General features: G+C 51.2%; 6 protein-coding genes across 6 annotated transcripts; 3 read left to right on the forward strand and 3 right to left on the reverse strand.

Moving 5' to 3' along the window:
- Positions 1 to 603: 603 nt before the first annotated feature.
- On the forward strand, positions 604 to 4,730 carry BU24DRAFT_351157 (uncharacterized protein; the record flags this gene model as incomplete). Its single annotated transcript, XM_033523675.1, has 4 exons — positions 604 to 894; positions 949 to 1,015; positions 1,069 to 4,323; positions 4,384 to 4,730. The coding sequence occupies 4 exons, from the start codon at positions 604 to 606 to the stop codon at positions 4,728 to 4,730; spliced, it is 3,960 nt and encodes a 1,319-aa protein (XP_033382045.1).
- A 3,752-nt stretch (positions 4,731 to 8,482) lies between these two features.
- On the forward strand, positions 8,483 to 10,658 carry BU24DRAFT_244364 (kinase-like protein). Its single transcript, XM_033522311.1, has 4 exons — positions 8,483 to 8,868; positions 9,215 to 9,363; positions 9,417 to 9,822; positions 9,882 to 10,658. The coding sequence occupies exons 1-4, from the start codon at positions 8,664 to 8,666 to the stop codon at positions 10,484 to 10,486; spliced, it is 1,365 nt and encodes a 454-aa protein (XP_033382046.1). The 5' UTR covers positions 8,483 to 8,663; the 3' UTR covers positions 10,487 to 10,658.
- A 513-nt stretch (positions 10,659 to 11,171) lies between these two features.
- Positions 11,172 to 13,508, forward strand: BU24DRAFT_373287 (uncharacterized protein). Its single transcript, XM_033524526.1, has 3 exons — positions 11,172 to 11,367; positions 11,444 to 11,561; positions 11,619 to 13,508. Exons 1-3 carry the CDS (start codon positions 11,256 to 11,258, stop codon positions 13,237 to 13,239), a joined length of 1,851 nt encoding a protein of 616 aa, XP_033382047.1. The 5' UTR covers positions 11,172 to 11,255; the 3' UTR covers positions 13,240 to 13,508.
- A 41-nt stretch (positions 13,509 to 13,549) lies between these two features.
- Positions 13,550 to 15,560, reverse strand: BU24DRAFT_483507 (ribonuclease H-like protein). The gene has a single exon (XM_033533284.1). The coding sequence runs from the start codon at positions 15,128 to 15,130 to the stop codon at positions 13,598 to 13,600; it is 1,533 nt and encodes a 510-aa protein (XP_033382048.1). The 5' UTR covers positions 15,131 to 15,560; the 3' UTR covers positions 13,550 to 13,597.
- Positions 15,561 to 15,926: 366 nt separating this feature from the next.
- On the reverse strand, positions 15,927 to 16,551 carry BU24DRAFT_464464 (uncharacterized protein; the record flags this gene model as incomplete). Its single annotated transcript, XM_033532207.1, has 2 exons — positions 15,927 to 16,045; positions 16,176 to 16,551. 2 exons carry the CDS (start codon positions 16,549 to 16,551, stop codon positions 15,927 to 15,929), a joined length of 495 nt encoding a protein of 164 aa, XP_033382049.1.
- Positions 16,552 to 17,569: 1,018 nt separating this feature from the next.
- BU24DRAFT_464465 (uncharacterized protein) lies at positions 17,570 to 18,397 on the reverse strand (the record flags this gene model as incomplete). Its single annotated transcript, XM_033532208.1, has 1 exon — positions 17,570 to 18,397. The coding sequence occupies one exon, from the start codon at positions 18,395 to 18,397 to the stop codon at positions 17,570 to 17,572; it is 828 nt and encodes a 275-aa protein (XP_033382050.1).
- Positions 18,398 to 19,294: the final 897 nt, after the last annotated feature.

A 19,294-nucleotide genomic window follows, 5' to 3' on the forward strand; every position in this document is an offset into this window, starting at 1 on the left:
GCTCAGCAAGTCGCAGCCACCAGACTGACCAGCAGGGAGGATCCTCGTGCCTTTCTTGATGAGGGAACAACGTTGCACTGATAAACATGATCTGAGTTTCCGACACGCGCACACAAGATCTCATGATCACAAAGCTTTCCTAACTTGCTCCGTGGTGATCATGTACAACAATGGGTGTTGATGTAGGAAACCGCCGTGCCCTTCGCTACCACCTGTGACTGCCTATTATTCTGATACCTGGATGAAAATTTTTCAAAATATCTAGGCCAATGCAGAAGCCAGAGAAATGCAGATCAGGATGATGGTATTGAACCCCCAATTTCCACGTTGCTTGTTGAGAAATTCAAATGTAGATTCTACGCGCAGAGAAACAGGACCAAGTGAAGTTGCAACATCGATTGTACCTGAGACAAAGAATAAATAATCTCCGTGCTTGGGGATTAAGTCCTTCCCCGCCAAGAGCTTAATCCCTGTCAAAGCTTCGACAAGAAGCGTCAATACGTGCAGTCAAGTGCTGGCAACCCAAACAACTCGACACCCGCGCCGACTTGTCAACCAAATCGCGCGCTTCATCGCGCAACATCTCCATCCTTCTCTTCCATCATGTTTTCACCCGAGGCATCGGTTAGGAGCGTTCGGGGCTCAAATCCACGACGACGGCAGCGCAAAGATTCAGACGGGCCCCATCAGCCTAGGCGGAAACGCAGCAAAATATCTGAGGAGATCTTCCACAAGCCAAAGGAGAGCCACATCAATGGAAACGGCAGCGCAATTCTGAACGGTCACATAGACCAGGACGACGTTGACGCTTCGCTCGTTGTACTTGATCTGCCTGTGCGCGACAAGAAAGCGCCTGTCAAGCGTGCCGTGAAAGAAGACACAGGCTTGTACCTGGTATGTCTGCGCAACGAACAGCATCGCGACAAGTACTGACAACGTTTGTATTAGACCAAGAACGAAGATTACAGTGTCAGGAAGCTCCCTAGCTTCCCAGCTGTCCTTTCCAGCGGCTCCAGTCCGTTCCCCCTTCCCGCTCATCCCCCAAGATCGCATCGCTGACATCCACAGCACCTTTTCGAGGTTCTGCCCTCCCTTCTGCCGGACTCGCGCTCGCCTTGACAACTAACCATGCCCTTGTATGGGACTATACCTCCGCTACGGGGCCTACCAAGGTTCTGACCCTCTCGCTCCCTTTCGGTTTGAAGCCATCCGATCCCCTCCCCCTTGGGGCGGTCGTCCGCAACGGTCCGACGAACGATTTCGGTATTCTTGCGATCGCTCCATCCACCGGAAAGATATCTTTTTGGGAGAACGTAGACAGTGCGGAGGCTCGAAGCCATTTCCCCCAACGACACCAAGGAGTCGACGGATTGGTCAAACTTTACTCTGGAGAAACCATTACGGATGTCGTGGATGTCGAGCATGCTGGCTATGTCTTGGTCCTGAGCAGTGGCAGACTGGCGCAGCTGACACTCAGAGATTCACAGGGCCGACCAAGTATCAATGCGACGGCGCTACACATGCCCTCTAGCTCGAGTGGCAGCTTCTTCAGCCTCAAGGGACTCCTAGGAAGCGCCATTCGAAGATCGATTGCTTCAGTAAAGGCCCGCACTTCCGAATCCAGAGGCCAGATGGAAGTGATCTCGGCGACCAAAACTGGCGTCTTTCAGCTTTGGGACCTGAGCTGGTCCGGACAGCAGATTTTCAAGTACGAGGTCGATGTACAGAGTGAGATCTTGGCTGCTATCCAGAGCGGAACGCCTCCAGAGTCTCGCGGCCAGCAAGAGCTTCATGTTTTGGACTTTGCAATCTCTGAACACTCCAAGGCCCAAGGCATAAATATTCTGATGCTCGTGGCACTCTCAGGCCGTGGTTTCTTGGAGTATACCCTATTGGAAGTCGACCTGCAAGGGGACGCGGGCGTTGTAAGTCGCGCCATACAGATTCGAAACCTACAACAGAACCCACTTCCCAAGGAACCAACTGGCAAGCTTCTCCTTCCACAGTCTGGACAGACTGCTTTCGTCCAGTTCCCTAACGCTGTGGCTATCGTGTCGCTTGCCGAGCCAGAGGCGAGCCCAGACGCGCAACTGCTCTCCGATTCTGGAAAACCATCATTGCCCTTTCAGGATATAATCTATTTCCGTTCAGACCGTTCCGTGGAAGTCTGTGGTAGCGCTTTAGAGAGTCCCAGCAAGAAAGAGAAGCGTTCGAGTGTAGCTCTTTTCGTCCAGGGATACGGAGTCGTGCAATTTAGTGCACTCCACTCATCTGCGGATAGCAAGGTGACGGCTAGGAGCAAGCTCGAGCAAGCAACCTTCTTCAGCACGGTTCCTGACAACATCCTGGACTTCACCGTGCAATCAAGGCACGCTTTCGCACAAGATGAAGTAGAGGCAGCGGCGGTGGACATCAGTTCCGAAATACTGTCATCATCATTTGAGTACGTCGAGAAAGTCACATCTTCCATGGGTGATCAGATGCGAAAGCGCTGCTTTGCTCTGAACACTCTCATTTCGCATTTGCGGTCGGACTACCCCCCCTTGTCCTTTCCCACCAAATGGAAGCTGTTGTGGAACGCAGAGAAGTTAGCCGCCGCTTTGGCTCTGTGGAATGATCATCAGGAGAGGCTCCGAGACCAACAAGCTCGCCCTGACGCATACCCGGAAAATCTGCTCTTGCCGTACATGGTCAAATGTGTCCACGAGAAGTTCAAGACCGTCATCAATGCGGATCTAGGTGAGACCGATCCTCTGAGGCAATGGTTCCTCCGAGACGTTGGTATGATCAATATTTTGCTTCCATGGGCTTGGCAGTCCCTTCGATTATTACACTCCAAGAATCAGTCCAAGGAGCGATCGGTCATAATGCAACGGCTTAGTGAAGGCAACGACGTGATTCTGGGAGCGCTGGAGGCTGTCATAAAGTTCCGTGAAGAGAATGCTGACTTGTACGGTTTGCCTCCTAATTCACTCCGCGACGGGGTCTTGGAGCCTGGCCAGGGCCTTGACTTGCTGCCAGAGTTCTGGACGTCGACCCACAACATGGTGGCAACCGTACGTAGTATGGTTGATTTCGGACGCAATCTGGCCGAGGAGAGCTTCGAAAAGGAAATACAAGAGGACCTGGCCATGAAGATTGCCAAGGACAATCCTCGCCTGGTGCGACTCGAATGTCAAATGCACATTGAACGATTCCAGTGGGCAATGGAGCAGGCTGACGAGCAGAGGAAAGAAATGGGCCGAAACCTGAAGGATGAGTGGAACAGCAAAGTGCGACCGGAACACATCTACAACTTGGTCGACATCGGCATGGCCACAGAAGGAATGAATCTCGCCGAAACCTATCACGACATGCCTACACTTGTCCGCCTCATTTGGGATGAGACTAAGTACATGGAGGAGAGTAAATTGAGTTCGCAAAGCAAGATGGAGCAGGCCGAATGTACCATCAAGCTCAACAGGATCAAGGAGCGCATTCATCGCTATTTCGAGATGTATGGGCAAGCATGGGCGGAGGCTTTCTACACCCAGTACATCACTGAGGGACAGTCTGGCCAGATCTTCATGAAAGATTACCTCAACCAGCCAGCTTTGACGGCCTATTTGAGAGCGGATCCATCTCGAGCCAAGCTTACCTGGATGAATGAAGTGACGGGCGAGCGCGAGTTTGAGTCTGCTTTCAATGCACTTTACCATGTCGGGGTAATGCAGGAATCCAATGCATGGTGCAAGAAGGTTGAGCTGTCTATTGCCAAACTGGCGATGTTGAGCAGGCAGGAAATGAAGCCGGATTCTGACGACGAGGAACCTCTCAAGCCTCGCCAGGAACACAAACTGCTCAAGGTTTCCCATTCGTTGGAGTATTCTAAGGTACAAGATCAAATATATGACCGCTTAGTGCCGTTCATACAGGAGGCACTCGACGACGAATCCGCAATCCGGCTGCTCATGGCCGAGTTTGGCCAAGGAGCCCTTGTCGAGAAGCCAGCCCATCAGCAACTGCTTCAACAAGGATTTGAGAACTTGATCAACAACCGAGTTCTAGAACCTGCTCTCTTAATCGACGTGCTCACCTTGATCGACTATAGCGATTCGGCCGACCAATTTGCGCTTGCTTTGAAAGCTCTGGCTCTGTCCTGGGACGGTATGCAGAAGGCCACAAGAGAGAATTTAGCGAAGCTCATCTGGAAGCGACTTTTGATCAAGGACGACTGGGCGGAGATCAATAACACAAAGGATGTAGCAGATTCGCAATTGAACAAATTCCTCATGGAGAGTACCCATGTCGGGATCACATTGCAAATACTGCTCCAATATGTTGGTAAGTCCATCCCTCGAACAACCTGCCATATGCAAATGTTTACTAACTGATGTTCAATAGCCGATGATGCTATCTACCAGAATGTCTGGCCGAGGGATGTCGACGCCTTGGTCGGAGCGGGCTGCACCAACGGGGAACTGTGCGTGCGCTTCGCATCCGAAGACCTCCGCAACCCGATCATTGCGGACAATCTGGCCGACGACCAGATTCTCCAGACCAACATCGAGAAGTACAGGCTTAACGAGTGGTTCTCCAATGTGTGCAACGTGGCACAGCAGGTGCATCACGCTGGGGGACTCGAGGAGCTTGCCGCGGCGCAGCTCGCCAACGGGTTCGACGAGGTGGTTGAGGGAGATATCGTCGAGCAGATCGCCGAGGAGCAGGGCGATGTGAGCATGCAGGACTAACTGCCGGCCGGTTGATTGATTTATCGATTGGCAAATGGCAAGGCGCGGGGAGATTTGAACTCGCCTTGCGAAGGCCATACTTCGGTGTATGATGAGAGCTAATATGGGGAGCAAGGGTGATGTTACATTATCGGCCATGGAGCAAGGATTGGGGAACGGATTGGGCAACGAAAGCATTTTGGGTTCTCTTTCTCCCTCAAACCTCACCCATTAAAACACAGAAAAGTAGGGGATGGTGTCGAGGGAAAGGATTGTGAACAAGCATATGGGATGGCGTTCGTGACTTGGAGGGTTTTATCATCCCTCTTCTTCCACTTCTTCCAATGTATTCTGTCTTTTTCTCTTCATTAGCATGGTCCAGGGTTTTGTGTCATCATAAAACATTCACTTTATATGTATGGAGTTTTTCCTTTCTATCTTGTCTAACCTCTTCTACAACATTTCCTTCTACGGAGCACTACTACTATGTCCCTTTGCTATTGTTGAGATTGGAATCAATTCATAAACATGTGGTGGCGTTGACATGGACAGGAAATGAAGGAGAGGTGTAGGTGTCATTTGTGATAATTATATATAAAGGGGATTTTAGTTTTATCATCAGCTTTGTCTCTTGTAATAGTGATATGACAGGCTACCCGGCAGCCTGCACAAGCTCGCTACCAAGAAAAGAAAAGAAAAGAAGACTAACTAGAAAAGAAAAGTACACGGCGTACATAGTGAGAGGCATAATAATAAGCACGATTGGTGAACTATAGAAAGAAGTTTTATGCTTGGTGAGAGCACACTCCTCCTGACTGTATCTACTATTTCTTGCATACACAGTACGTAGATAGATGGATGGGTACTCCGTATGTATAGAAGCATAAACCTATTATTAGACGGGTAATGTTGTCCTGTATAAAGTAGTGACCGATAAGCTGTTCGTTGAAATCGGGTTAGTTATCGGGGGGAAGATGAGTAAGTTTGTTGAGGTTGGTCGGGTGCATTGGTATCGAGTGAAGCCAGCGAAGCGGTAAAAAGGGGCAGATCGGTACACATGCGAGATGAGATGAGGTGTCACCGTTTGAGGTGTGAAGTGTCGTCAGATAACCATGGACTCCGTACTCGTACCTAGGTACGAGTACATATGCATGCATGTGGATATGTATAGATGGTAGCTATCCACGGGCCGGTGGGCGCCGTTGGGGAAGTGGGTGTTGGTTAGCAGGCGTGGCAAGCGTGGCAGGCGTGGCAGGCAGGTACGGGTACTGGTACTGGTACCTCGTAGGAGCATCTCCGTACACGGTAACTGGAGGTAAGGGATGGAGCGGCGGCAACAGCCAACGCAGCCACTGCTAGTCGTGGACAGAGCCGCAGCCTGCGATACAGAAAATTATGCAGCAATGATACGGAGTAGCCTTGGAACACACAACGTATGCGTGTGTATGTGCCACCCTGGGGATTGGGGGCGGTTCAACCGATGAGGCGTTTCGTATCGTAGGCGCAATCCAGAAGGGAATGGAATGATTAGGTCGATTCTATTGCGCAACGAAATTCGGAATTGATAGAGGCGAGTGCAAGTCATGGTCTGGATACTCCACAAAGGGACGGTAGCTGAACATCATTGTGGAGTTCGTTATGTCATTGGCGATGAGTGACAAGGTACACAGTAGATAGTTGGAGGTCTGGAGAGTTCGATGGACGATCATGTGCGGCAAGGGATGGAATGGAAGAATCGAATGTGTATTCTGGACCTGGAATTGGCTGCCATTCACCGTAGTTTACTGTCACAACATGGGCGACCTTTCGCGCCCAACAATAATAACCCCATACGCCGGCCTAGACCCTGCATGAGAGAGGATCAAACTGTGTAGCACTGTAGAAGGGCAGAGCAGAGAGGAAGAGAATGAGGCCGGAGTACGGAGCGGAGCTTGAAACGAGGAAGAGAATCAATATCAATTAATCATGTGTAGTCAGCAGTGTCAGAATTCTTTGTCTATGCAACGGTTTTTCGTTTCTTTCTATTCAGTGTTGATGGTAGGGACTCTAGGACTCGAAGTATCATAATAGAGAGACTGAAGACAGAGGTACGGAGTACATACATGGAGATGGATGTTGTTATTTTAATTACATGGATTGGCACCTTCCCTTTCCGACCGTTAAGTTCATGTCAGCAGATGCCAATGAACCGGCCAATCGTTCCGGGCGAGAGATGGCTCCGTCAGGTACCCCCCGGTCCACAGGCACGGGACGGCACAGGTACCGGTACAGATACAAATAAGGTACAGGTACGGGGTACCTTATACCTACAGACACAGAAAGGTACAAATAGAGTATAGAGACATGACATCGATCGGAATTGGAAAATTGTCATTAGAATGCATCGATCGATCGACAGAAGAGAGTGCGAAGTACTATGCATGCACTACCTGGAAGGCTAACAGTACGGTACATCCAAGTGCCCATCGCACTCTTCTACTCCATACTAAACCAACTAACTTACATGGACGTGCGGGAGAATAGACAAAGTAAAAGTCAGTAAAGTTGTTACTATGTAGGAGGAAATAATACTGTAAGTATGAACGGAGTTGCTACTCATAGGTAATTAGTAGTCTCTTGACACTTGACTCTTGAGGCCCGGAGTAGGTAGAACATAGAAAGCGTGAATACTTATTGACCGTGGGGACGGGAAAAACAAGTAAACAGGCTACCTTAGTAACTGGTACTAGAAGGCGCGCTTGGTGTTCTAGACGATACGAGCCCAGTAGTTTTATTTTTTCTCGCTCTCCCATAGTTATTTAAAATGAGTTCTCCGTGAAGACGATGGAACTAGCTCGGTAGAGATGTACCCCGTTTGAACCGAGGAATACTGTGTATGGAATTGGGCAAAGTGATATTCTGGTATGGTCCAGGCTTGATTAGACGAGGCGGGTACGAATGAAGCAATGTGTTTATCGTTGCAGAGTGCAGCACGGAATACTCCGTATGTACACAGCATTTGCACAGTACACAGTACTCTGTACCCCGTACAATAAATAGTATTTGTGTTATCGTACGGTGCAGAGTATTATGTACAGAGTACAGAGTAGTTACTGTGTAGTGTGTACTCCGTTCCAGATACTGATGGAGAGATAGGATAGGTTTAGGTTGAAGGCGGCGGCGGCGGCTATACTGGACTAACCACTAACCACTAACCACTTACTGGGTGTGCGCGTTGCGATGGTCCGCTACCAATCTAGCCGCAATTAGATTAGACCTTGCCCTTCCCTTCCTTCCACCCAGCCGCTTCAATTCACTGGCTCGTCGTTTTCCCGTTCCTCTCCCACCTCCTCCTGCTCCTCCTCTCCTCTCCTCTGAGTCCTCTCGTCTCTCGTCTCTTGTCTCTTGTCTCTCGTCTCTCGTCTCTCTTCCTCCCCTTCCCTTGTCCCTTGTGACTTGTCTCTCTCTTGTCCCTGTCTCCTTAGCCACGAGTAGTGTCACAGTTCTTCTTCCGCTGGTCGCTGCCAACCGACTCCTGGTTGGTCCTCCTCCTGCACCTCCACACTTTGACCTGGCCTGCCTACCCTGGCCTGCCTACCCTACTCTCCGCTAATCCTCTTTTCTACGCTCCGTGCCTTTGCTCTTTCCTTTCCTCTCTCTCTTCTCTCTCTCTTCTCTCTTCTTCCCCCTACCTGCACCATCACAACCATCACCACCACCACTCCCTCTCCCTCCCCCGTTCGCCATTCTTCTCTCTTCCTCTCCCTCCCCGACTCCACGACCGTTCACCATCAACGATTACGCCATTATTTTCCACCGTTGCTCTCGCGATTCCTTCCCAGTCACGACGCTGCACATCTCTCCCCCGACGGTTTTCTTCCCGGGACACGGCCACGGCCTCCCCTTAGACCTCGAACAACAACCTCGTGCATCGGCTACTACAATCCACTTGCATTGGCATAGAAAATAATCGAAATGGCAACCGGTTCCACGTCGTCCAACGTGGTCGGCGTCCACTACCGCGTCGGGAAAAAGATTGGAGAGGGCTCCTTTGGTGTTATCTTCGAGGGCACCAACCTGCTCAACCAGCAGCAGGTTGCTATCAAGTTCGAGCCTCGTAAGAGCGATGCTCCCCAATTGCGCGATGAGTATCGCACGTACAAGATCCTCGTTGGCTGCCGTAAGTTGTCTCCTTTCTCCCATTGTTGTCTCGCTGCATTGCCCCCTTCACCATCGCCAAACCCCGGTCCGCATCCATATTAGGCAATACATCGCCCATCAACCAACAACTTCACAACTGGCTTCACATCTGGCATAATCAATGGTATTACTGCTGCTTCTGCTGCTGCCCTCACCAAACCCCCGAGTTTTATCTTGCGATAGGCTTCTGACTGGTGCTTGCTCCGTTGTCGCTCGGTTGTTATCAGATGCCAAGCCTTCTGCATGTTGTCCGATACACCTACACCCTGTTCAACCGCGCATGTCGCAACGCCGTCGTTGCAAATCAAGTGCTAATTGAACCGTAGCCGGAATCCCTAATGTTTACTACTTCGGTCAGGAGGGTCTCCACAACATTTTGGTCATCGACCTTCTCGGACCCAGCTTGGAGGATCTGTTCGACCATTGCAACCGAAAGTTCTCCATCAAGACCGTCGTAATGGTAGCAAAGCAGATGGTATGTCTCTTTTTTGCGACTAAAACAAACGCATCACACCTAACAATACCTAGCTTTCAAGGGTACAGACCATCCACGAGAAGAACCTTATCTACCGTGATATCAAGCCTGATAACTTCCTCATCGGCCGACCGGGTTCCAAGAGCGCTAATGTGATCCACGTCGTTGATTTCGGCATGGCGAAGCAATACCGTGACCCCAAGACAAAACAGCATATTCCGTACAGGGAGCGCAAGTCCCTCTCCGGAACTGCCCGATACATGAGTATCAACACCCATCTTGGACGTGAGCAGTCTCGACGAGACGACCTTGAGGCTCTCGGCCATGTCTTCATGTATTTCCTTCGAGGCGGCCTTCCCTGGCAGGGACTCAAGGCAGCAACCAACAAGCAGAAGTATGAGAAGATTGGAGAGAAGAAGCAGACGACTGCCATCAAGGACCTTTGTGATGGTTTCCCAGGTAGGCACCCAATCTTTCTCTTGACACTTCACTGTAGCAAACGACTAATATCACTGCAGAGGAGTTCAACAAGTACTTGAGCTACGTTCGCAACCTTGGTTTCGAGGACACCCCCGACTACGATTACCTCCGTGAACTCTTCACCCAGGCACTTAAGAGCACCGGCGAGGTGGAAGATGGCGAATATGACTGGATGAAGCTCAACAACGGCAAGGGCTGGGAGGCCATGAAGGCTCACCCTTCTGCCGTTCACCACTTGCAGAACCCGAACGCTCATCAAAATTCCTCGACTGCGGTCAACCTCCACGGCCAGGCACACCGCCACAAGACCCATCTCCCTCCCGACCACCCCCGTATCAACGAGCCGCTCCCAAAGCCCGGAGCGACTCGGGGCCCTTCCGGAAGAAGCCCAGGCGCCCCTCAACAGGGCAAGTATCACCCAGACGCAGCCAAGAGGAGGAGCGGCGCTCCCGATTTGGCTCCTCCAGAGGGCTCGACACAAGCACAGTTCCAGAACAGCCAACAGAATATCGCCTCGACCCGGGCGACACCAGTACAGAGTCCAGGACTCGCTCAGCAGCAGAGGCCACGGCAAGCCGAAGAGAAGCCGGGCTTCGCTAAGAAACTTATGAATATCCTGTGCTGCGGAGGCGGCAACGCTTAAATCCTGTCTCGCAATTTCAACCGCGCGCATCTCATTTTCTACTATGTTGCATTTTGGAGTCCGTCCTGGAGCGATTCGCTTTCATCATAGCCTCGGTTACCATGTTTCTCTGTATTGGTAGTTTGTAATGATTCATAGATGGGATCGAAAATCTCCTTTTAGTCGGTATGTTAGGTAATGGTCGAGAGCCTCCCTGGATGCCCCTTTCTCTTCTTCTTCTCTTCTAGCTCTGGTGGCCTGGTCAATATGTGCCAACACTAGATCTGGGATCTTTAGTCTGGCGTAAAGAGGCGTTGGGATCTTTTGGGGTTAGCAAAGCCGAAGCCGTTTCTTTCTTTTCCCGATGCACGAAGGCAAAGCAAACATGTGGAGGTATTCTTTCTGCAGATGTGTTTCCTCCATGTCCTGCCTGGGTTCAGGGACGCCGTATCTTATTCTCTTGGGGCTAGATCTAGGGATAGCTCGAAAAATACAGAGACGAAAAATAATTGCATATAACTGTTCTTCTTCATGTGGTCTTCATCATTGCTGAACTATTGGTCTTGATTACAATGACATCAAATCTGGGGCCCGAACTTTGACATAGTCCCAAGAGGCTTACCCATGGACTAACCCCAAATTGTCACGTGACTCGGAGGTGCTTTGGAGTTCCGCAACAGGTCGCGCAACTTTGGTAAATCGCAGACTGCAACTACCCCCCAACAACTTTATCGACTTTCACCCTTTACGATCACCATCCATCTCTGAATTGCACCTGAGAATTGTCGCGATGGCATCCGGTCGCGATGTGCGTGACATGCTCGGCTTGCCTATGGGTGGTGATGCTCCCAAGGCCGCTCAAAAGTCGCGTCCCAAGCCAGCAACTGGTGTACGAAGACCACGTAAGTTCTGCGACTTCCCACCATTTTTTAGCCCCCAAAGTTTCGATCGCTAACAATTCTTTTTCTCACCACACAGAGGGAGTTGCACGCGAGGTTGCAGCGCTTTATGGCGAACGACCACCTCCAGTTGCAATCTACGAAGAGAAAAAGACGTATAGGGCGAAGAGGCAGAGCACGGGACCAGCAAAGAAATGGTAAATCGCAATGGGAAGAACAATTCGAGCCACCTGTCTGATTGACCATGCGCATAGGGTTCAGCAACCGTTTACAAATCAAGCACGATCCGACGGCCTCGTCCTTCGACATTGGCGGCGGAAACCCACCACGGCACCACCGATTACAAGTGGCGAAGATACAGTGATGGAGGATAGTGAGAGCTCGGAGCCATACATCGAGTCGAATGGTGACTTCATGAAGTACAATATCGAGGTGGAGGTTCCGCAATTCACAGACGAAGAGTATGATGCACATCTACGGAGCAACGATTGGGGAAGGGAAGAGACGGACTATCTATTTCAGAAGATCAAAGACTATGCGTTTCGATGGGCCGTGATATGGGATCGGTACGATTTCCAGGCAGAGCGGCCGCAGCCCCCACAGGACGATGCCAACGGAGACTCCACGGCTCTTGCAACGCTTCCTTTTGCTCCTGCGAAGGCACGCACCGTCGAGGACCTCAAAGCTCGGTATTATGATATTGCTGCAAAGATCATGAAACTTCGTATACCAGAAGTGCAGATGGACGCGGAGCAATTTGCCCAGTACGACCTTCTCACCAAGTTTAACCCTGACCTTGAACGCAATCGCAAAACACTCGCTGCAGCATTGATGAATCGCAACATGGACGAAGTCAAGGAGGAGGAGTTTCTTCTTACAGAACTTCAACGCATCAACATGGCCGCAAATCGTCTTGATGCGGAACGCGATGAGCTGCGCGCTCGACTTGAAGCACCTGCGCCGCAGAAACCCGTCGAGCCGGGTCTTACAGCCTTCCCGTCCTCTCAACAACTTGCTACTCTATTTAATCAATTGTTTCAGCAAGACAAGAGCAAGAAGCGAGCACCTGGTAATGGTCCGGCCGGCCGACTTAGTCTCTCTGCGAACGAAATGGTCGCGACCCCGGGATCTGCCCAGCAGCAACAAATGGCAGCGGCAAACCGCCGACAGAGCGTGGCGCAACCGCCGCCTCAAACGCCCATCCGCCAGTTGGCACCTCAGCAGGAGATCCGCTTCAACGTGTCCACGCACGATCGACTCACTTCAGGTGTATCCTTTGGCTCAGACAAGCTTCTGAAGATGAGACAGGCGAAGTCAAATGTCCAGACTCAAAAGATTGCAGCCGCGCTCGCCCAACTCAGCATACCCGAGATCATCCCCATCCCCACAAGCAAAGTGGGCGACGTTTTCGAGGCCCTTATAGGAAAGGTCGGAAAGCTGCTCGATGTGCGCAAGGTCAGGGAGAAGGAAGAAGGCGAATGCCGCGTTCTGGAGGCCATGAAAACCCGCCGGGCGAGCGAGAGCCAGGCCGGGGCTGGAGATGCTTCGAACGTCAACGATTCGAGCGCAAATTACACGCCTGCCAAGTCCGAAGTTGCGGATTCCCAGGATACACCCGATGTCGATGGTGACGGAGAGGATGATGGAGACGATGGAGACAATGACGGCGGGGAGGGTGATGGTGACGCAGACGTTGATGCTGAAGGCGAAGAGGACGACGACGAGGATGCAGAGGGTGAGGACGCCGATACATCTGCTGCACAGAGCGAGAGGAGAGGAAGCACGAGCACCAGAGCTGTGTCTGCAGGTCACAAGAGGAGTGCGAGCGTGCTTTCTCAAGCGAGCAGTAAGAGTAATAAGAGGCTCAGGAAGTAGATACCCCTATGCTGTGTCGAATGGGCAACGGCCGAAAGGCAACAAACAAGTTTTTCGCGCATACCACAAGGGGGTCTGGAAGGAATGGTATCAAATTCTGGAATTGAATTGAATTGCATAGCGCTGGCGTCCCTGGGGGTTCGGTTTGGCTCCTCTTTTGACTCGGTAAAAAGAAAGAAGTAGTACTGAATTCTACTTAGTATGGGAAGGAATGGTTAATGTAGCATAGTGTCTCACTCATAACTAGCCATGCCATTGTAATCTGTCACATTGTAACAACATTTCATTACATGGTGATCGAACTATCTAAGTCTGACTATGGGTATCATCACCGTCCGTCTGCTTGACCTCCGCCCCATCACTCATCTGTCTCTTCCTTTACTTTCTTTCTCCCTCGCCCTTTCTTCACCTTCGCAGCAACCACCTCTACCTTCCCATCACTACTACCACCTCCATCCAAAACACGTCCCAACCACTCAACCCCTCCCCCCTCGACCCCCCTCCTCACACCCGCCCTGTTTCCCTCCCAACAAACCCACGCCGCTGCCTGGAGAAAACAATCCGTGACATCGTCCAGCTTATTCAGCTTCGCCTTCGACGTTGCCTCCTCTCCGTCCGCCTTCTCATCCGCACCCTTTTCTCCCTTCTTCTTCTTCTTCTTCTTCCCCTTTCCCCTTGAAGTAGGTGTAACGTTTGGTCGAAGCGCTTCTTTCGTCTCGTGGGCCGGAGGCGAGAAGGCGAATGCCAGGTTCGTAGACGGGAGCCCGAGGTCCAGCGGTTGTGTCGTCGTTGTCGATATTGGGGATTCGGGTTGAGACTGGTCCGTGTTGGTGGAGTGGAAGAAGAACTGCTGGAGACGAGCTATCTTTGCTTTCTTTTCGGCCTTTTTGCGGGATGTTGTCCCGCTTGCTCTTGTGCTTGGGGAGTTTGTGGTTTCTGAGGATGTGGGGGATGAAGAGGGAGAAGAAGGAGGGGAGTCAAGCCAGAAGTGGGCGACGCGTTTTGGGTCGATGGCGTGGATCTCGTAGTTCCGTTCTTGCTGTGGCGGCCGTTCTGAGTCTGAGTCGCCATGCGATGGAGTAATACTCTTGTCGGCCTTATGTGTCGTCGATGTTCTCGATGTTCTCGATACCTGAGATTCCTCGCGCAGAGCTGTGAGGATCGCCCATAGCATGCCTTCGAGCGTGTTGACTCTCACAGTCCACTGTTGAATCGCTGCTCCACCACCGGAGCGCCATCGCTGTCTTTCTATGAGGATGACGTCTGGGTTGTAGGGGAGGAGAGTTCGGCTGAGGAGGGTATACGCCGTGCGTGCCATGGTTGATGGGGTATATGCTGCTGCTACATCTCGCTCCTCCTCCTCTTCTTCCATGCCTATATCATCTGATGCGCCATTGATCGCCATAAGGTCCCCTGCATTCGTGGTCTTGCCAATTTCGCGGGCTACGTCTAATTTCCTCCAAGCTTGGATGTGCATCTCCACGCTGTCGAGTCCTCTTTCCTCTCCTTTGTCGCTGCTTCCGCTGGTAGACGGCGAAGAAGCTATTGTCCCACGCCCTGGAAACTCTACATCTGCAACGCAAAACGCGAGGTTCCTGATTCCCATGTCGATGCTAAGCACTCGTACTGATTTCTCGCTCTTGCCTTTAACACTGCCATCTCTTCTAGCATTACTCTTACAATCTGTACCTTTGGAAGAGGGAGAAGATGAAGACGAAGAACAGGTGGAGGCATTGAATGAAGGCGGCGCACCACGAAGCGCCTTGGACAGCCGAGATAGAAGCACAGGTTTCGTCCCGCTTGTCGCGGCGCCGATGTGCGTTAACACGGTGCGGAGCGTAGCTATCGTTACCGGAGGTGGTGATGTTAAGGGTATCTTCTTCGGTGGCATGGTTGCGTCTTTGTCGTCTCCTTGTTTCCTATTTTTCCAAGCTCTTTACTTCTCAATGGCTCGTCCCAAAAAAATCCAGATCTTAAGGATGTCGGCGCATGGGTGTCATTCTTGGTGTACGGCGGACGCGGCGATAGTTGTGTCCGTCCAATCGTTCAAGTAATTGATCGAGTATTTGGACAAACGGTATAGCCTTATTTGATGGTTTCTTCTTTGGGAGAATTGATTATGGTTTTCTCTCTCTCAGTCTGAATGGTTTTCCAATGCTCGCACCAACCGGTCACAGGGTGTAGTTGGAGTTCGTCAATGTCGCGCCGCGCAATTTGAGGTCCTGAACGGGCTCACGTGATCTACACATGCGGTCTTCCTTTGAATCTTTTCCAATGTGATGTTTGAGGTAGTGGTTCACATTGTTGTTGCTTTATCATTCTCTCACATGATTGGGTTCAAAGCTAAATGCTCACCAGCCATGAGGCTTCAAGTGAACTGCATACGTACCTAGGTATCTGGGCAATGAAATCGACAATGGCAATCATTACTCACATCACGATTAGCAGCATGCAGACAATGCGTCTCTGATTTTGAGTAATTCAATTTATTAATATGAAGTAGTTTTGAGATCAGGTCCTGCCCTAGGGTATATGTTTAATATGAAGTCGGCCAGAATTACATCCTCTTCAAGGTGATCCGATGGTCAACGATACCATCCATTCACTCCATCCATCGCCAAAGCCAACAGCACGACACCTTCTTTCATTCCTGCCTAAACGGTCGGTAGAAGAACAAAACAGAGAAATCAGACCTCGCATATCAAGTCGAAATCTTCAAACTCGGGATCCTTTCCGATGTTCTCGCTCGCGACGCCCTGGGTGAAGTCCTGCACCGTCGCATTCTCGAGTGTGTTTCTGCACTCCTCTGTTTGATTTGTTAGTTTCTCATGCTTCTTTTCCCTTCATATTATTCAATCCAACGGACCAGTTCTTCCCTCCTGCTTCCAAAACTAAAGAAAGAAAAATAGAAGAGATGGGCAGCGCATCCCACATACCTTTCTGCTTATCACAGTCGGAGACTGCAAACTGCTTGTTGTCGCCCTCGTTCGCCGCCTGACTGCACTCGTTGGCCTGCTTGTCGCAGCTCCGCTGCGCCGCGGTCTTGAAGTCCGGGAAGGTGTCGCCGTCGACGGCGAACGGCCTCTCGGCGTCCCCCGAGTTCGTGATGGGCAGCGGCGCCACGCTGCCCAGGTTGCCGCCGAAGGAGTTGAGGTTCGCGAGTTGGCGGAAGAAGAGCGTGTTGCGCGGAATGAGGTGGACGTATTCTTCTGAGACGAGGGCGGGTTGGGGCGAGGCGGCGGCGTGGGAAGAGGGCAGGGTCAGGAAGAGGAGGGTTAGGAGAGGGTGGGGGAGGGCGAAGAAGATGTGCATTGTGGAGGTTTTTGTTGAATTTTCGAAGATGCGATTTTGCCGGGACAGGATTTGGTTTTTCGAGTTATCGATGTTTGTTTGTCGTCGTTGTCGACGGAGCGGTTTTGTGGGGTTGAATTGTCGAAGACGAAGTCGAACATGGAAAATGGATTGCGCAAAGGCGAGACCTGCTGGTCAGCAAATATATGGGAATGGTCGCATCAAGTATGCCTCCTTGGAGCTTTCATGCGAGGACGGTTGTGAGGGTGGCCGGCTGGCCTGTTTTGGCGTTGGTGGATGGCGATGCGACGGTCATGAAACCTGACACAGCTCTTGTCTCGCCCCTCAAATATGACCTAGCCCCCAACCCTCTCCTTCGTCATCTTTGCGTCCCCTGTAACTGTTCAGCGCATAGAGAAAATATAAATGAGAGGAAATAAAAGTGAGATCCGGCGGTCATGTAATGTAATATGTAATAGTAATTTCTTTCACTAGACTAAGATGTTTTCCGTTGTTAGAGGTAACAAGGTGATGCCTTTTTGTATGCAAATAGTACAATTCTGTTAGGTCCCAGATTGGTCCATCAAATGAGTGACGGGAAAGAAGATACCTGGTCTTCCATGATTTCTCGAAAGAAAGATCCCAGGCCAAGAGCGTCACCATGGTGAGCCATGAGATTACATAGTATGTACCCAATACTTGCGGATAGCCAATCTAACCCAAACAAGATATAAGGAAATGGTGCGTCGAGTCGTGGTCCAAGAATGGCCAGGCCGACGCGTGGTATAGAATTAAATGGACGAGTATACACCTACGCTCATGCAAAATGAGTTCCTCCCAAGTCCGCGCACGTTTATCAAGTTGGTGTTCTTCGCGAGGATTTAACCCCGTTGGTGAAACATATATACGTGCGAAGAATAGTCTTGATAAAACGTGAACCCCTCCCCGAATGAGCCCGCTGATGGCCCATAGTGGTCGTTAATTTCGTGAGGCTGCCCTTGACAAAGACGATCTTATAGACGTATCCATTTGGGACCGTTTAGAAGTTTGCTGCAGCGTTTGGACGTCCACCGGGGTTGTGGTATTGTTCGAGGTTGGATTGGAAAGGTGATCCGTTGTTGTTGTGAGTCTTGTCGCCCAGAGCAGCGCCAGTGCCGGCAACGAAGTCATCATCGTCCTCGGCAACGCGGGCCTTCTTGTTGCGGAGACGCCACCAGACAATAGCAAGACCACCAAGAAGGATCGCGCCTCCGACACCTCCAACGACACCACCGATGATCTTCTTGTTGGAGTCGGTCAAACCGCCGCCTCCACCATTTCCGTTGCCGCTCTGAGGAAGTGGTGATTCGGTGACGGTGGCTTCACCAGTAGGGAAGACCGCCGTGCTCTGGGCAATTCCGGTGCTGACGCGGGTTTGTCCATCGACGATAGTTGTGTAGACAGTAGAGTACGAAGTGACCGAGGTTCCCAAAAGTGTCGATGTCCTTACGACGGGTGTGGTGATAGAGGCACTGCTCCTGCTGGGTGCTTCTGTTGACGATGGGCGTTCAGAGCTCTGCTCAGACGGGCGGCTGCTGGGCTGCTGGCTCGACGACGGCTCGGGAGTCTGCGAGGGTTCGGGGGTGGAAGATGGTGTGTTTGATGGAGTCGGGGTAGGCGTAGGTGTAGGTGTCGACTCGGGTTCAGAAGATGGTGTTGGAGTGCTCTGGGGAGTGTCGTCTGATGAAGTTGAGCGTCCTGGAGATCCAGTGCTGGCTTGACGCTTGACAACGCCATGGTGAAGGTATGCCTCAATGCCATCGATGTTCAAGGCGGACGAGAGACCGATGAGGGCAAGCAGCGCATACAACAGCCACGCCTGGCGCATTGTGCTAAGCATGATTGTAGAGTGGTGTGGGTGTGAGAGGAAGAGGGAGGGAGAGGGAGAGGGTCTGGGAAACGAAAGTGGATATACGGCAGTGGCTTGTATACGAGCGAGAGTCGGGATGGGCGATTATATGGGCTTTGTCTGGGGTTGTTTCACAGAAGGTGTTTAGGTAACTATTATAAAAGGGGATATGTGAACGAGAGTCGAGTAGCGCTGGTGTAGCGCAACAGGCGTTTGATCAAACGTGTTTGTATGGGGTGAAACGATGTGAAGAAGAAGAGTAAGTGAACAGTTGGTAAATTGGAAAAGAGGGAGAAGATGAAGAAGAGAGAAGACGAAGGATGACAGCGAGTGGACGCCAGCGAGGGAGCGGATGATGCGGGAAAAGTACAATACGAGGGTGTGCGTGGACGTGGATGGACACGCGCCCCCATTCTTTCTTGTCCGTGTTTGAAAAAGCGCCGACCTTGGCAAGTCACGTGAACGACCATTCACACCCCAAAATAGCGTCCTGGTGGGACTGCCCGAGAGCTACCGTTACGGCCCATAAGAAGGTCACTCGACCAATCATCGTCGGATAACTACCGACTTAGCAAACCCTTACAAACCTTGCGAGGGCGAGGACAACGGACAACCCCATCACTTGTTATGCACACCACCAAATCCCCAGTAACTAATCGACTCACTACCACTGTGCTACTCGTTAATTACCGGCCTACTTGCCTTTCGTCCTTTATACCTACCTACGAGTACCAACGAGTACGTATATATGTCGGTCGAGACTCGAGACCACGTCTGGACTCTGTAACTAGTTATCCGTAGCATACGGTCGGATTGTTGCCCTGAATCCCAAATGTCTAACTCTACCACTCCACTCACACAATAGGTACTCGTACA

Source organism: Aaosphaeria arxii, assembly GCF_010015735.1.
Source record: "Aaosphaeria arxii CBS 175.79 unplaced genomic scaffold BU24scaffold_6, whole genome shotgun sequence".
Taxonomy (NCBI): domain Eukaryota; kingdom Fungi; phylum Ascomycota; class Dothideomycetes; order Pleosporales; genus Aaosphaeria; species Aaosphaeria arxii.

Excerpts from the sequence above, each read along its gene's own strand:
- BU24DRAFT_244364 (XM_033522311.1), top strand. The coding sequence starts at position 8,664 with ATGGCAACCGGTTCCACGTCGTCCAACGTGGTCGGCGTCCACTACCGC. Across the intron at positions 8,869-9,214 it reads CAAGATCCTCGTTGGCTGCC|CCGGAATCCCTAATGTTTAC; the intron begins GTAAGTTGTCTC and ends ATTGAACCGTAG. Across the intron at positions 9,823-9,881 it reads CCTTTGTGATGGTTTCCCAG|AGGAGTTCAACAAGTACTTG; the intron begins GTAGGCACCCAA and ends ATATCACTGCAG.
- BU24DRAFT_373287 (XM_033524526.1), top strand. The coding sequence starts at position 11,256 with ATGGCATCCGGTCGCGATGTGCGTGACATGCTCGGCTTGCCTATGGGT. Across the intron at positions 11,368-11,443 it reads AACTGGTGTACGAAGACCAC|AGGGAGTTGCACGCGAGGTT; the intron begins GTAAGTTCTGCG and ends CTCACCACACAG. Across the intron at positions 11,562-11,618 it reads ACGGGACCAGCAAAGAAATG|GGTTCAGCAACCGTTTACAA; the intron begins GTAAATCGCAAT and ends CCATGCGCATAG.
- BU24DRAFT_483507 (XM_033533284.1), bottom strand. The coding sequence starts at position 15,130 with ATGCCACCGAAGAAGATACCCTTAACATCACCACCTCCGGTAACGATA.